At 31.1% G+C, this 12,462-nt stretch overlaps 3 protein-coding genes across 3 annotated transcripts; 2 read left to right on the top strand and 1 right to left on the bottom strand.

Moving 5' to 3' along the window:
- The first annotated feature begins 240 nt into the window (after window positions 1–240).
- LOC125056500 (geranylgeranyl transferase type-2 subunit alpha) lies at window positions 241–4,441 on the top strand. Its single transcript, XM_047659627.1, has 10 exons — window positions 241–301; window positions 378–488; window positions 742–857; window positions 1,015–1,211; window positions 1,391–1,552; window positions 1,790–1,903; window positions 2,186–2,412; window positions 2,780–2,963; window positions 3,491–3,813; window positions 4,263–4,441. Exons 1-10 carry the CDS (start codon window positions 299–301, stop codon window positions 4,410–4,412), a joined length of 1,587 nt encoding a protein of 528 aa, XP_047515583.1. The 5' UTR covers window positions 241–298; the 3' UTR covers window positions 4,413–4,441.
- Window positions 4,442–4,462: 21 nt separating this feature from the next.
- Window positions 4,463–7,602, bottom strand: LOC125056499 (exonuclease mut-7 homolog). The gene has a single exon (XM_047659626.1). It carries the CDS (start codon window positions 7,410–7,412, stop codon window positions 4,890–4,892), a length of 2,523 nt encoding a protein of 840 aa, XP_047515582.1. The 5' UTR covers window positions 7,413–7,602; the 3' UTR covers window positions 4,463–4,889.
- A 669-nt stretch (window positions 7,603–8,271) lies between these two features.
- Window positions 8,272–12,450, top strand: LOC125056637 (26S proteasome non-ATPase regulatory subunit 6). Its single transcript, XM_047659853.1, has 7 exons — window positions 8,272–8,426; window positions 8,504–8,807; window positions 9,176–9,350; window positions 9,762–9,921; window positions 10,507–10,691; window positions 11,115–11,290; window positions 12,195–12,450. Exons 2-7 carry the CDS (start codon window positions 8,530–8,532, stop codon window positions 12,367–12,369), a joined length of 1,149 nt encoding a protein of 382 aa, XP_047515809.1. The 5' UTR covers window positions 8,272–8,426; window positions 8,504–8,529; the 3' UTR covers window positions 12,370–12,450.
- The last annotated feature ends 12 nt before the right edge of the window (window positions 12,451–12,462 follow it).

Raw genomic sequence — 12,462 nt, 5'->3', positions numbered from 1 at the left:
ACGCCTTTTGGGCCTAGGCTACCAACTGTCGATACAAATTGTAATTTTCATACAAATTTAGGTTTCGAATTCGACTTTCTACATACACTACTGTTAAGACATCTTGTCTCAGCCCCAAGGCATCTTGACTAAGCTCCAGTGCATTCTATGGTACAATTTATTTCTACCTGATCTGTGATCTTTTTTTTTTTCCTAAATGAAGAAATTTTTAATAATATTGTACTTGTAGTAAAATTGTCAAAAATTAGTAAACAAGATTTTAATCAAAATAGCTTCATTTGAGTTATTTTAAGTAAAAATGGTACCAAAATTTATCCTTTTTATTGTCAGTATAGAATTTTAGATCCTTTATTAATATTATGTTCTGTTGTCCGTAGCATGGAAGATTAAAGGTTCGTACTTCAGAAGAAGAAAAGGTTAAAAGAGAAAAGGAGAGACAAGAAAAACTAAAGGTTTTCAAACATGCAATGCATGTGATTCAAAATAAGGTCTTTATCTTGGGTAAAACCCTGAATTTATGAAATCTTATTTATTCTCAAGTACCTACTAGTTTTGTCAAGTTAAAAAAAAAAAATATTTAATTGTTTTTGCTACTGCATGAAAAATGTATGTAAGAGCTTGAAATAAACTAGGTAAAGCTGATATAATAAGGATTTACCATTCTGGTGATAAGCTGGTGTTTGATACATAGAAAATTAACCCTTCCATAATGTAGTAATAATAAGATTAATTATGTTACAGAGAAAAAAATGTGAGCTGGACACTGAGCAGTTAGATGTAACTGGCCAAGTATTGACCAAGAATCCAGATATATATACTTTATGGAATATAAGAAGAGAAATATTGATTGTTTTTAGGTTTGTATTTGTATGAAAACAGTACTAATGGCTTTATAAAATTGGATTCACTCACAACTAAAGTTATGTAGAAATAGAATCAAAACATATGACTTATGTGTTATTTGTAAATACTGATAAACCACTTCTTTAAATAACTAATAATATTTTATTACAGACATAATCTTCCTGTGATGGAAATGACTAAAATGTATGATGCAGAGTTGAGTCTAACTGAGTATTGCTTAAAAATAAACCCAAAGTCATACTGTGCTTGGCATCAGCGAGAGTGGGTTTTAATGACTAGAAGTGATCCTGATTGGCAAAAGGAGCTTGCTCTGTGTAATACATATTTGAAACTGGATGAAAGAAATTGTAAGAACAAATTATATGATAAGCCTAGTGACCCATTGCTCATCATCACATAATCTAGTCTCTTGTTGGTAATTGCACATAATAAAATATTAATCAAACTTAATATGACCAGGATGGGGTGTTACACACTCAACTAGAAAGATCATCACATATCTATTTTTATCTTAAAATATTTTCAGTTCACACATGGGATTACAGACGATTTGTGGTAAGCCAGTGTAAACCAGATTTACAAGAAGAGTTTAATTATACAACTGAAAAATTACATGACAACTTCTCCAATTATTCAGCTTGGCATTATAGGAGCAAAATGTTACTTCAGCTATTTCCAGACAAAGAAGGTAAATATTTTTAAATAAAGACTAGTGTAGGTTTTAGGTCAAGGTAAAACAGAGAAAATATTTATTTACAAAGGAAAATTTGAGATTTTTACAAGTCTATCGAGGATGCCTCTCTTTTGTGGAAGCCCCAGGGATATAGCCCCAATAGTCCTCTCCTTAACCCAGTCCTATTTAAATTTTTTAACTGTCATTAAATGTTTAAGAATATTTAAATTCTCAATAATGTATATGTTTCAGGGGGAAGACCAATACAAGATAGTCATTATAAGCGAGAATTAAAAATGGTGCTTAGTGCTGCCTTTACTGATCCAGACGATACAAGTGCTTGGTTCTATCAACGGTGGCTTTTAGGTTAGTATGCCATCAAGGCTTTTCCATCTTTATTAAAAAAAAATTGGCTACTTTAAGATTTCTAAACATTTTGATAATTGAAAAGAATATTAATTCATCTAAACTAAGGTTTTTACTAACTGATTCTGTTTTTAACCAATCCTATTTTCATAATATGAGTTAAGGATTATTCCATTCAACTGGATGTCATTGATTCTTTTAAGATAAGAGAAAAAAAAACATTTGAAATACACAAAAGGCTACATAAGAATTAATATAGAAACTTATTTATTGTTTTTTTAGGTGCAGTTAAAAATATTACACAAATAGTAGTCTGTACGGTTACACCCTCAAAAGTTTCTATTGCTATTAATAATAGTGTTTCGATAAGTTATATTAAAGAAAAAATAAAATTAATAATAAACAATTGTGAAGTGATTGGGGAATGGAAATCATGTCTTGGAAATGAGTATGATGATCTATGGGTTTTAAATCATGACCAGAGTATAAGAAATCATTTAGATATAAAGGTATGTAGATTTATATTTTTATCCACTCCTTTATAGATATTATTTAGCTAGGAAATATACATGTCCCCTCCAAAAACGTCTCGAAAACTACTGAACTGATTTTGATGAATCTTGGATTGGTTAAGACGAGAAATTTGTGGACAGATATACAAACACAACGCACACTTTCAACATATCACATAGACACAAATCAAAGCCTAGATGGCATACTTTATTTTAGGCTAGGCTACACTCAATGCTGAGGTTGTTTGTTTGTCTTTGCACAAATGGATTTCCTATTAATAGTTGTTATATGTATACGATTTGGCATTATGTAGATTTAATATTTTAAAATTTTATTAGCATTCTAATTATTTCTTATGTCTAGGTGGAGCATATATTAGGTGATGATGAAATAAAGGTAATGAGCCTTAGTGAACTGAAGCCAGGCTTTTATGTAGGAAGAAACAAGATATCTTTTCAGAACAACTATTCTAGTACAGTTTTGGATGAACTCAAAGAGCAGTTAGATGCCTGTCGTCAATTACTTGAATTGGAACCAGATAATAAATGTAAGTGTAGTAATTTTTATTAATAGCGTGTTCAACGGTTAAATTTTAATAAATCGTGAGGCAGAAAAGCCGTACATACTGGCATGATATTTAACTATTTTTCTATTGTTCAAAATTTTTTTTTATTCTTTTAGCATTAACATTAGTCCTTTACTCTGATCTGTCTTTTCACTTCAGTATGATCATAATTTTAACAATATTTTTTAAATTTAAAAATGATTAACCATCAAGGGTACATGGTATTATATAAATCATCGTCAAGCCCAAATCGGGCAATAAGGCAGGAAGTTCGTTAGAAATTTTGATGTCATGTTTACTACTGACTACATCGTAACTTTAAAAAAAAATCACTTTCAAATTAATATAGTAACCCTTCTGACAAAACAAAAGACAAGAATTCATACCCTATTAGCCTGTTTTTCATACTATATATACGTATTCTTCATACCATTATATACAAGATGTTTTTGCTACTTCATGTCATAAATAATGGTAACAAGGTTTTTCATAAATTAATTTTATTCCAGGGACACTCCTTACAACTGCATTCTTTCTACACTGTGTTGATGCAAAAGCATACCACAAAGAGATAATTGATATTATAAGCACTCTGATTAATATTGATGAACAAAGAGCTGGTTATTATAATGATTTAAAATCAAAATGGTGTATAGAAGATAATATACAAGAAAATTATGCAAATTTAACTCTAGACTACAAAGTAGAGTCTAAGAAGCTATCAAGTCTACCTCACTTGCAGTATTATAGCTTTTGTGAAGCAGTTGACCTATCCAACCAAAATCTTACTTCAAGAGTATTGCCTGGTTTAATAAAATTACAACATTGTAAGGTGAGCATGACACTCAATTTTAAAAAATTGAGTTCAAATTGATAACCTTTGCATTTTTTTTAATCAGTTAAAAAGTACACTTTTTCTAAAATAAATGTTTAATAATTTTATATACAAGTATAAACACTTTTCGTGGATGTGATGGCATATTTATTTCTTTGTGATAAGGATTGTGTAATACACAAAAATTATGTCTAACAATGCTACATCAGTTCTCCCATGAGTTTGACATAGTTTAAAGTATGGTATTAAAGTTTATCTTAGCTTTGTAACCAGATGCATTTAAATAATTGTCAAACTCATAGTAAAGCTATTTACTATGTCTATACAAATCTTGCTATGACTGTCGTGGTTCCAGTCCAGGACATTATACTACATAATCTTTGTGTGATTTAGTTGAGATTCAATATTGATTGTATACATCATTTTCAAACATTAACTTTTTTCAGAAACTAAATATGTCAAACAACAAGTTGACTTCATTACAAGGATTTCCTAACTTAACTTTGGAAGAACTTGATATCACGGACAACCCTTTAATTGAAAATCACGTAGAACAGTTAAGGAAAAAACTTAAGAATACAAAAATAATGTTTTAACATAAAACAGTAAAATTTTAATGATTATATATATTCTTATTATTTATGTCTTACAATTGTACATTTTATTCACATTTGTAATAAATGTTTATGGTTAAAGAATGTTTGTCTATTACAAGTAATTTCAAATAGTACAGAGGTTTAAAAATAAAGAGAATATCTTCCAATTATCTATGATAATTTGTAACTAATTTACACTTAGCATAAAATAACAATCACTGAACAACTTATTCTTAAAATACTATTTGAAATTATTTAACAAAATTAAACCACTATCCTGCTTTATTATTGCCTTTCCCAATTAGATAAAAAATTAAGCAATTGTTAGCACTTTATTTTAGTTAACTCTAAGTTAATCAAGCCTACTTTAATCTAGAACCAACTAATAATTTAACAGTTAAAGAGATGAACACTTGCTTATACTTTAGATACCACTAGTAACAGGTTTACAAAAAATTTTTGAATATGTAAATACAGTTACATATTACTGTTAATAAACTGTGTAATTAATAGGTGTATATTTTTAATAGTCTCCTCCTCTTTCCAATAAAACTTTCCACAACTTTCACATAAAAGAATATGTTCATTTTGTTTAGTCTGAAAGTAAGACAATATTTTTGAAAAGTGGCTCAGATCTATTAGAGCTCCTTTATTAGTTACACATTTTCTGTTTTGTGTATAGTTGGTTGGGACAGGAGGAGAAATATATGTTTCATCATCATCTGAGTCACTAAAGAAGTCATCTATTTGATCATCATAGTCATTATGGTACATATTTGTGTTATGAATACTACAATTTCCAGGAATTTGGACATTTTTATTTAGATCTTGAAGTTCACTGTATCCTACATTTCTTAATTCCACACCATTACAATATAAACATCTTGTCAAAATGTCTTCTGGTGTTATAATAACATGAAATGTGGTAAGAATTCTTTGCAACTGGTCTTTAACTGTACCCTTATCCAAACTTAATATAGCACTTTGAGGGTACTTAGAAGTACATGATAGTTTCAATTTAGATGTTAAAATATTTCTTTCTTCTGATAAAGCTAAACCAATTGCATCATGCCAAGCCATGCTAGTATTTATGACTATTGTATCAATTCCACAATATCTTAAATATCCCATTAAATAAGACAACTCTGCTTCTATAAGAAGTCGTAAGGATTTTGATGGTTTTGTATAACTACATGCAGTTGTCTCTAACTTTACTGTCTTTGTTTTTTTGGGTTTTTTATCCAACATGACTTCATTACACATTTCTTCAAAATTTATATTTTGTTCTTGGCACAGATTTTGAAGGTAATTATAAACCTCTAAAAGAACATAAGCATCAAGGGCAGCATAATAAATTTGAGTCTGTCTTAGTGGTCTGAGTTCCCAATTAGAACATTGTTCAGATTTTTTTAGCGGTACTCCAAAACATATCTGTACAAGAGAACTTAATCCTTTTCCCTCTACGTCATTTGATTTAGGAAGGCACAGACCACAATCCACAAGGTTTTTCCAGAGCAAAGCCAAATCTAGTAGGCCTTCACCTTTTATTTTTATATTGTTCAACCCATTGACTGATGCTTTTATTTCTTTTAAATCTTGTTCAAGACCAAAGCCCAATTTTATAATTTCATCATTGTCTAAAAAGGATTTGTTAAATATATTCCATAGGCTGGTGTACTGCTTGCCATTAAAAATTAATGTATCAAAAAGATACACATTTGTTAGAGTTGCAATCTGAATAAGAGCCACTTGAGATTGTACAGCTCCAAAGGATGGCTTCCACTCACAGTCAATACTTACAACATTACATCCTATTATGCTTGAGAGAGTTTCATGAAATTTTTCTGCTGTGTCAACCATAATAATTGAATCTATAGGAAGTTTATAATACAAGTCTGAAGGATTATCATCATTATCATCCCAGTTTTCTTCATCTACTGAAGTTTCTTGAATAGATAAGTTTCTAAGGAATGATGGTAAACATGTTTCAGATATATTGAAAAATTTGGCCCATTTTATAGCTTCTATATGATCATAATCACATAGAATATTAATAAATTCCTCAGCACATCCCTCCGTTCTACTTAATGAGTCTTTTACCAAATCATCCCAAACTGAATCACTTACATTGTGCTCCACATATTTTTGATATATCAAATATCTTAAACCTCCAGATGTGCGGTTTTTACTTAAATTGGTACATGTTGCAACAGCAACATTGTATTTTGAACATAGACGAGCAACAAATTTTCCAAGAGGTTTATGGTGTAATTTGTCATATTTAATATTGTAAACAGTATGATCTTCAAGAAATTTCTGCACATACTCTCTAATATTAATTTTTTTGTCCAACAATGAATCTAAAAATGTCAATAATGGTCTCACTTGACTTGGAGAATCTGAGAGGTATTCATCAACTATATTAATTTTATCTTGCAATATTAGTGGAAATAGTAAATCCTCTATGGGAATATCATCATATAGCTCTAAAGCACTAACAATTTGAGATCCCTGCTTGCAATTATCATTTTTTATGATATCTTTCACTAAAGGTAATATTTTATCCTTAATTGTTTTTATATTAAATGTTTGAACCATCATGTTAAAAAATTGTTGATTCCTTTGCATTTTTGCAATATGAAAGGCAGGTAGTTTTAAAGAATCATTTGGAATTTGATTATTCATTTCTCCCCATTTTTGCAATGATTCTATGATATAGTATGGCAATGTTTTAGGTTTGCAATCCTTAAATTCCTGACACTTAATAACACACACAAGAGCAACTCTATAAGGCTCTTCAAAGTTATAAAGTGCAACGAAGTGATTATCAACGGTAGAACTTATTTTCCAGGTCTGCCATGTCATCTGAAGCTGATACCACCATATTCTCACATTATCATCTAGATTCACGTTCAGTCCTAATTTTTTTAAAGTATCTTCAGTAGATGGAACAATTTTTATTGACTGATGGCTACTACTAACTAGATTGTTTATATTCATTTTAAATTGTGGATTAGTGTTAATTAAATGACAACTTAAAAGTTAAAATTAACAAAAGAGGTTTAACGGCAAGTTTTTAGATATCATCAAGGAGTTTAATTGCTTTTAAAATGAATACAATTTCACGAAAACTTCCTATAAATTCGTAAATCGCTACTTATATTAGGTATATTATCTACTTCAAAAAGGTAAATTGTAAAATTTGCCAAGTAGACGTCACTTTACTAATGTCTTTGTCAAATAATGTTGATTACTATGCCAATTTTCAATTTTGCCAAAGTAATAGCTCCCATGAGCTCATTATGGGTATGTTCCGACTTCCGATATACACTGCGACCACTGTACAGAGTACCGTCAATTTAGTATACTGTGAAACCGTTTCTCTATAGCCAGCTATACTGGTTACAATTTAAAACGGAACGCAGTCCAGTATACTAGTCAGCTTCGTTTTTCGACACAGTTTTCAAATGAGTGCATCAAAGTTTTTCAATTCAACAAGAAAAACTATTATTGGAGTATTATCGCATTAAAAAAATCTATATTAATATTAACTGTCAATTGAATTAATACTACAAAGAAAGTAAGTTAGAATTTTAAATGTTTGTTATTAAACTGTAAGTTATATCAGCCGTTAGGCATTCAAGTGGTTTTGATTGATCACGTGATCAAAGCACTGCGAGTACCTTACCTCGAAAACGCCAGTGCTCGCAGTAGAAGTATAGCGGGGATTTGTGACGTCATATATTTCCTAGGACGCTGCGGCTGTATACTACAGTCCATAGAGGAACAAATTTTTGAACAGTGGGAGCACTATACAGTACTCGCAGTGTATATCGGAACATACCCTATGTTTGTATGAAATTGACATCTGAGTATTGATGTGCTTGACGTTTCCAGTTTTGACTTTAAGCTTCAAATTTTTCGAAAGTCATGAAATGAATTGTAAGGTTTAATGTTTTAATTGTTCAATTCTAACAAAATCGTGGCTTGTGGTTGAATATTGTAATTTCTAAGGTAAATGATTAATACATTACTATATTTTTGATGCATTCTAAGTTATTGTCTATCTGACACAAGTCTTATTCTTTTAGTCGCGGTAAAACATTAAGATAGAACAATGGAGCTCACAGCAGAAGGTAAAACTCCAGAGTACATGGCATTAGCCGGTATAAAGTTTAAGTTGACTATCTCGGAATTGAAAAACGACCCGGCTCTCAAGGATCAACTCCTTCAAGGTATTAAAGCTGGTAACATGGCTCCATATTACAAAGAAGTTTGTACGGACTTAGGGTGGACTTTTGATCAAAAGTTGTTTGATGAAATGGCTAAAGAAAACCAAGAGAGACTCTCAAAGTTCAAGGAAGACGACTCTGAAACTCCTGTATGGCAAGATAGGTAAGCATAGATAATACAATGGTACAATACATCTATACTAATATTAGAAATAGGTAAAAACCTTTTAAAAATAGAAAGCCTGTTTTAATTATTTGTAGAAGAATCATTGAATCCTGAAATGTTCCTTATTAAATATTAAGAATACTTAAAGACTAGATATTATTCTTTATTTAATATATTATGTATACATTTTGTATAAAGGAGGAGGTTTCTGTTAAATATTTATCCTTATTCTGCTCTATCCTTGATATATATTAACAAGGACATAAGACATAACTTTTATTACATGCCCTGCCTGTTTCACCTTAATACATGTTTAGATAGGCAATATGCCAGTGTGAGTAATGTATGTATTCATTTAATTTTAGATTAGATTATCTGTGTTCCATTGGTGACAAAGATGCTGCAACCGTGTTAGCTCAATCTAAATATGAAGACTCCACATTGACAACCAACAGAAGACTTGATGCTATATTTGCTCTATTCAGAATTTCATACTTCCACGGATGTAATGTCAAAGATATGGGCAAATACATCAATAAGGTAGAAATTAGATGTTAGATGTTATATTTGGTGAAACAGTGGTTTTAATAAAGAAGGCTAGGGTTTAGTTTCCAGTGAAACTCAAATTATTTCAGATAAGAAGGCAAAGAACACTCAAATACTTACTTATTTATAAAAAAAATTGAAAATAGGTGTAATGGCTTCCCCAAGCTCTTTATTTGGTCCTTAAAATTTAAATTAAATTTACTTATGAAGCACTGTGAACTTAAATTCAAGTATTAAGTGTATTAAAGTTTAAATAGTAATGATTAAATCTTAAGTAATATATGAAGATATTTAAAAATCTCAATTTAATTTAGGAGAGTCACATTTCAACATTCACTAACCTATATATAAATATTACACACTATGTAAATTAACAATAAACCACAATTTTACAATGAATTTCAGGCCCATGAGTTAGTAGACAAAGGCGGTGATTGGAGGTCCCGTAACAAACTTAAGGCATATGAAGCTATCTACTGTTTGGCAGTGAGGGATTACAGTCGTTCAGCTGATCTTTTTATTGACTGTGTTTCAACATTTGAGTCATATGAATTGGTTGATTTTGGTATGTATCATTTATAGAGTTGTGCTTGTAAAAGATGTTTTCCATAAGTATGGCTATTTAAAGCTTCAAATACTCAACAAATAATCAAAGGACAGGTCTGTACAACAATAAGAGAATAAACTCTATATTTCTTTAAAACTAGTATCTTTTTTTCAAATTTGGCAATTGGCAAACAACAAAGCTGAATGAACTATGTATTTAGAAGGCAATGTTAGTAGCCTAAATGATAAAGATTTGCAGTTAGGGATCTTTATATAATAACTTATTTAAATGTACTTTTAATATATAATCTATAATTTATACTTACTGTTATATAAAACTTATTTTACTTCGAATATAAAATATAGTAACTTTTAATAATTTGATTCATACCTGGTCAAAAGTCCCATAGTCTCTGTAGAAAGAATTGTGGGATTGCTGATGGATGAAGTTGCTGCATTGCCAAATGATTTTTTTTTGTTATGATGACACACTTACATAACAGTAATCATCTTAATAATATGGAAAAAGTGAAATTATACATTTTTTAATGATATTACTTGTAGCAAATAAGACTTAGTTTCAATAACTGATATTATCCACCAGGGACTATAATACAATACTGCGTGTTGGCTTGTGCGTTGGCTCTCGAGCGTCACGCGTTGCAAGCGGCTTTGCGTCGTCAAGGCGCGGCCGTACAAGCTCTACGCTCACGATTCCCGGAACTAAGGGAATTGGTTGAATCCCTTCATGAGTGTCGGTACGCTGATTTTATGAAGAGTCTCGCTTGGGTAAGTGTTAATTGTGATCTATGTATATATACAAATATGAATTACCACTTTATTGAAAACAGAATTAATTGTGAAATGAGAAGCACAGTACAACTTCATTAATTAAAAAATACTTTGTGCAATGGGAGGCTTTATTGCAATCGAGCAATCTCTTGGCAAATGAATAAAAGAAAAGTTTACTAAGTATTGGTTGTATTATGTGGACATTTCATATTATTTTTCTTAAAAAAAATTCTGGGCTAAAATTATTACTTAAATATAACCCACAAGTAAAGCACATGTGCCATTGCTGGAGGCACTTTATTTAGTTAAGCACACAACATTGCAAATATGTAGTATAATATTTTAAAATATAATAATCCCTTGGTTTCAGCCTAATTTGAAGTATTTTACTAGATTAAAACCCATAATTGGTATTTTCAGGTGGAAACTCAGATTTGCGTGGACCCCGTGTTCCGTCCGCACTACCAGCACTACGTACGCGAAGCGCGCATTAAGGCGTACGTTCAACTGTTACGCGCGTATCGCTCGCTCAGTCTCGACAACATTGCCGACACCTTTGGGGTAACCAGGGAATTCATTGAAGATGAGATTTCTACGTAAGTTATTTTAGATATTTGTGAAACAGTTATTTACAGTAAATCTTTGATCTTATTTTAACGCTTATTAAAAAATCAGTTGCGCTACTTAAGTCTTGTTGACCTCAGATGACTTTGGTTTTGACTCATGATCATTAATTTTTAGAATAGGCAAGTAGATGATCAGCCTTCTGTGCCTGATCACTCTGTAAATTTTTGGGTCTAAGACATGCCGGTTACCTCAGGATGTTTTCCTTTACTGTACGAGCGAGTGTTAAATACGAACATATAAAAATTCAATCGGTGATAGCCGTGATTCGAATTCATGACCTTACGGGACGCCCATGCTTAATGCCGACACTGCTCATACTTATGCCTGGTTTTCATAATTTTAAATTATTATATATATTATACAACGTATATATCATTGTAGATTATATAAACAGACTAAGAACGCGTCTAGAGACGTGTAATACTTGATAGAAATATTTTAATTCTAGTATCTATAGCATCATAATATTTTAATAATATTGATAGCATAGTGGCCTTAGCGTATTTAAGTACCCAACATTCTCCAAACTTGCAACATTTTCATTAACGGAAATGCGTTCACTCACTAGCGACGTAACAATCGACTCAACCCCTGGGTTGTATGTCCTGACATACATAGTATATTAACGCTATGTTATTTACTTAACATGTCTGGATTTCCGTTGAAACAAAAGTTAAATATCGTGAAGAAACCGGTATGTCTTAATCATAAAATAGACATCCCTATTCAATGATCAAATCATGAAAATCAGTCAAATCAAATCAGATCAAAACAGTCTGAGGTTTTTGTATAATTTAAATTATTATTTGAAAATCGAATCACACAGATGTCCAATTGGCAATGGGTCTTCACATACAATAATCCCGTTCACAGTTTTACAGCGGCCGGCCGTCTCCAATGTCGTATAGATGCAGTGGCGGGTTGTGTGGTGACAGGCGCTGGTCGCGGCGCAGATGCCGATCGTTCGCATCTCTACCAAGCCACCATTCGCGAGGGCGACTTACTGCTTAATAGAGTCAAGAAACTCGCTAGTGTCATTAACTTCTAGTTTAATATGGATGTCTAATTGTCATAGTGTTTATCATACTTTTAAATGAAATAAAGTCTTTAATAAAACTTTTTTATTTTGTAGAATGGTTTG

Source organism: Pieris napi, chromosome 15 (assembly GCF_905475465.1).
Source record: "Pieris napi chromosome 15, ilPieNapi1.2, whole genome shotgun sequence".
Taxonomy (NCBI): domain Eukaryota; kingdom Metazoa; phylum Arthropoda; class Insecta; order Lepidoptera; family Pieridae; genus Pieris; species Pieris napi.
This window is presented reverse-complemented; position numbering and strand designations above follow the sequence as displayed.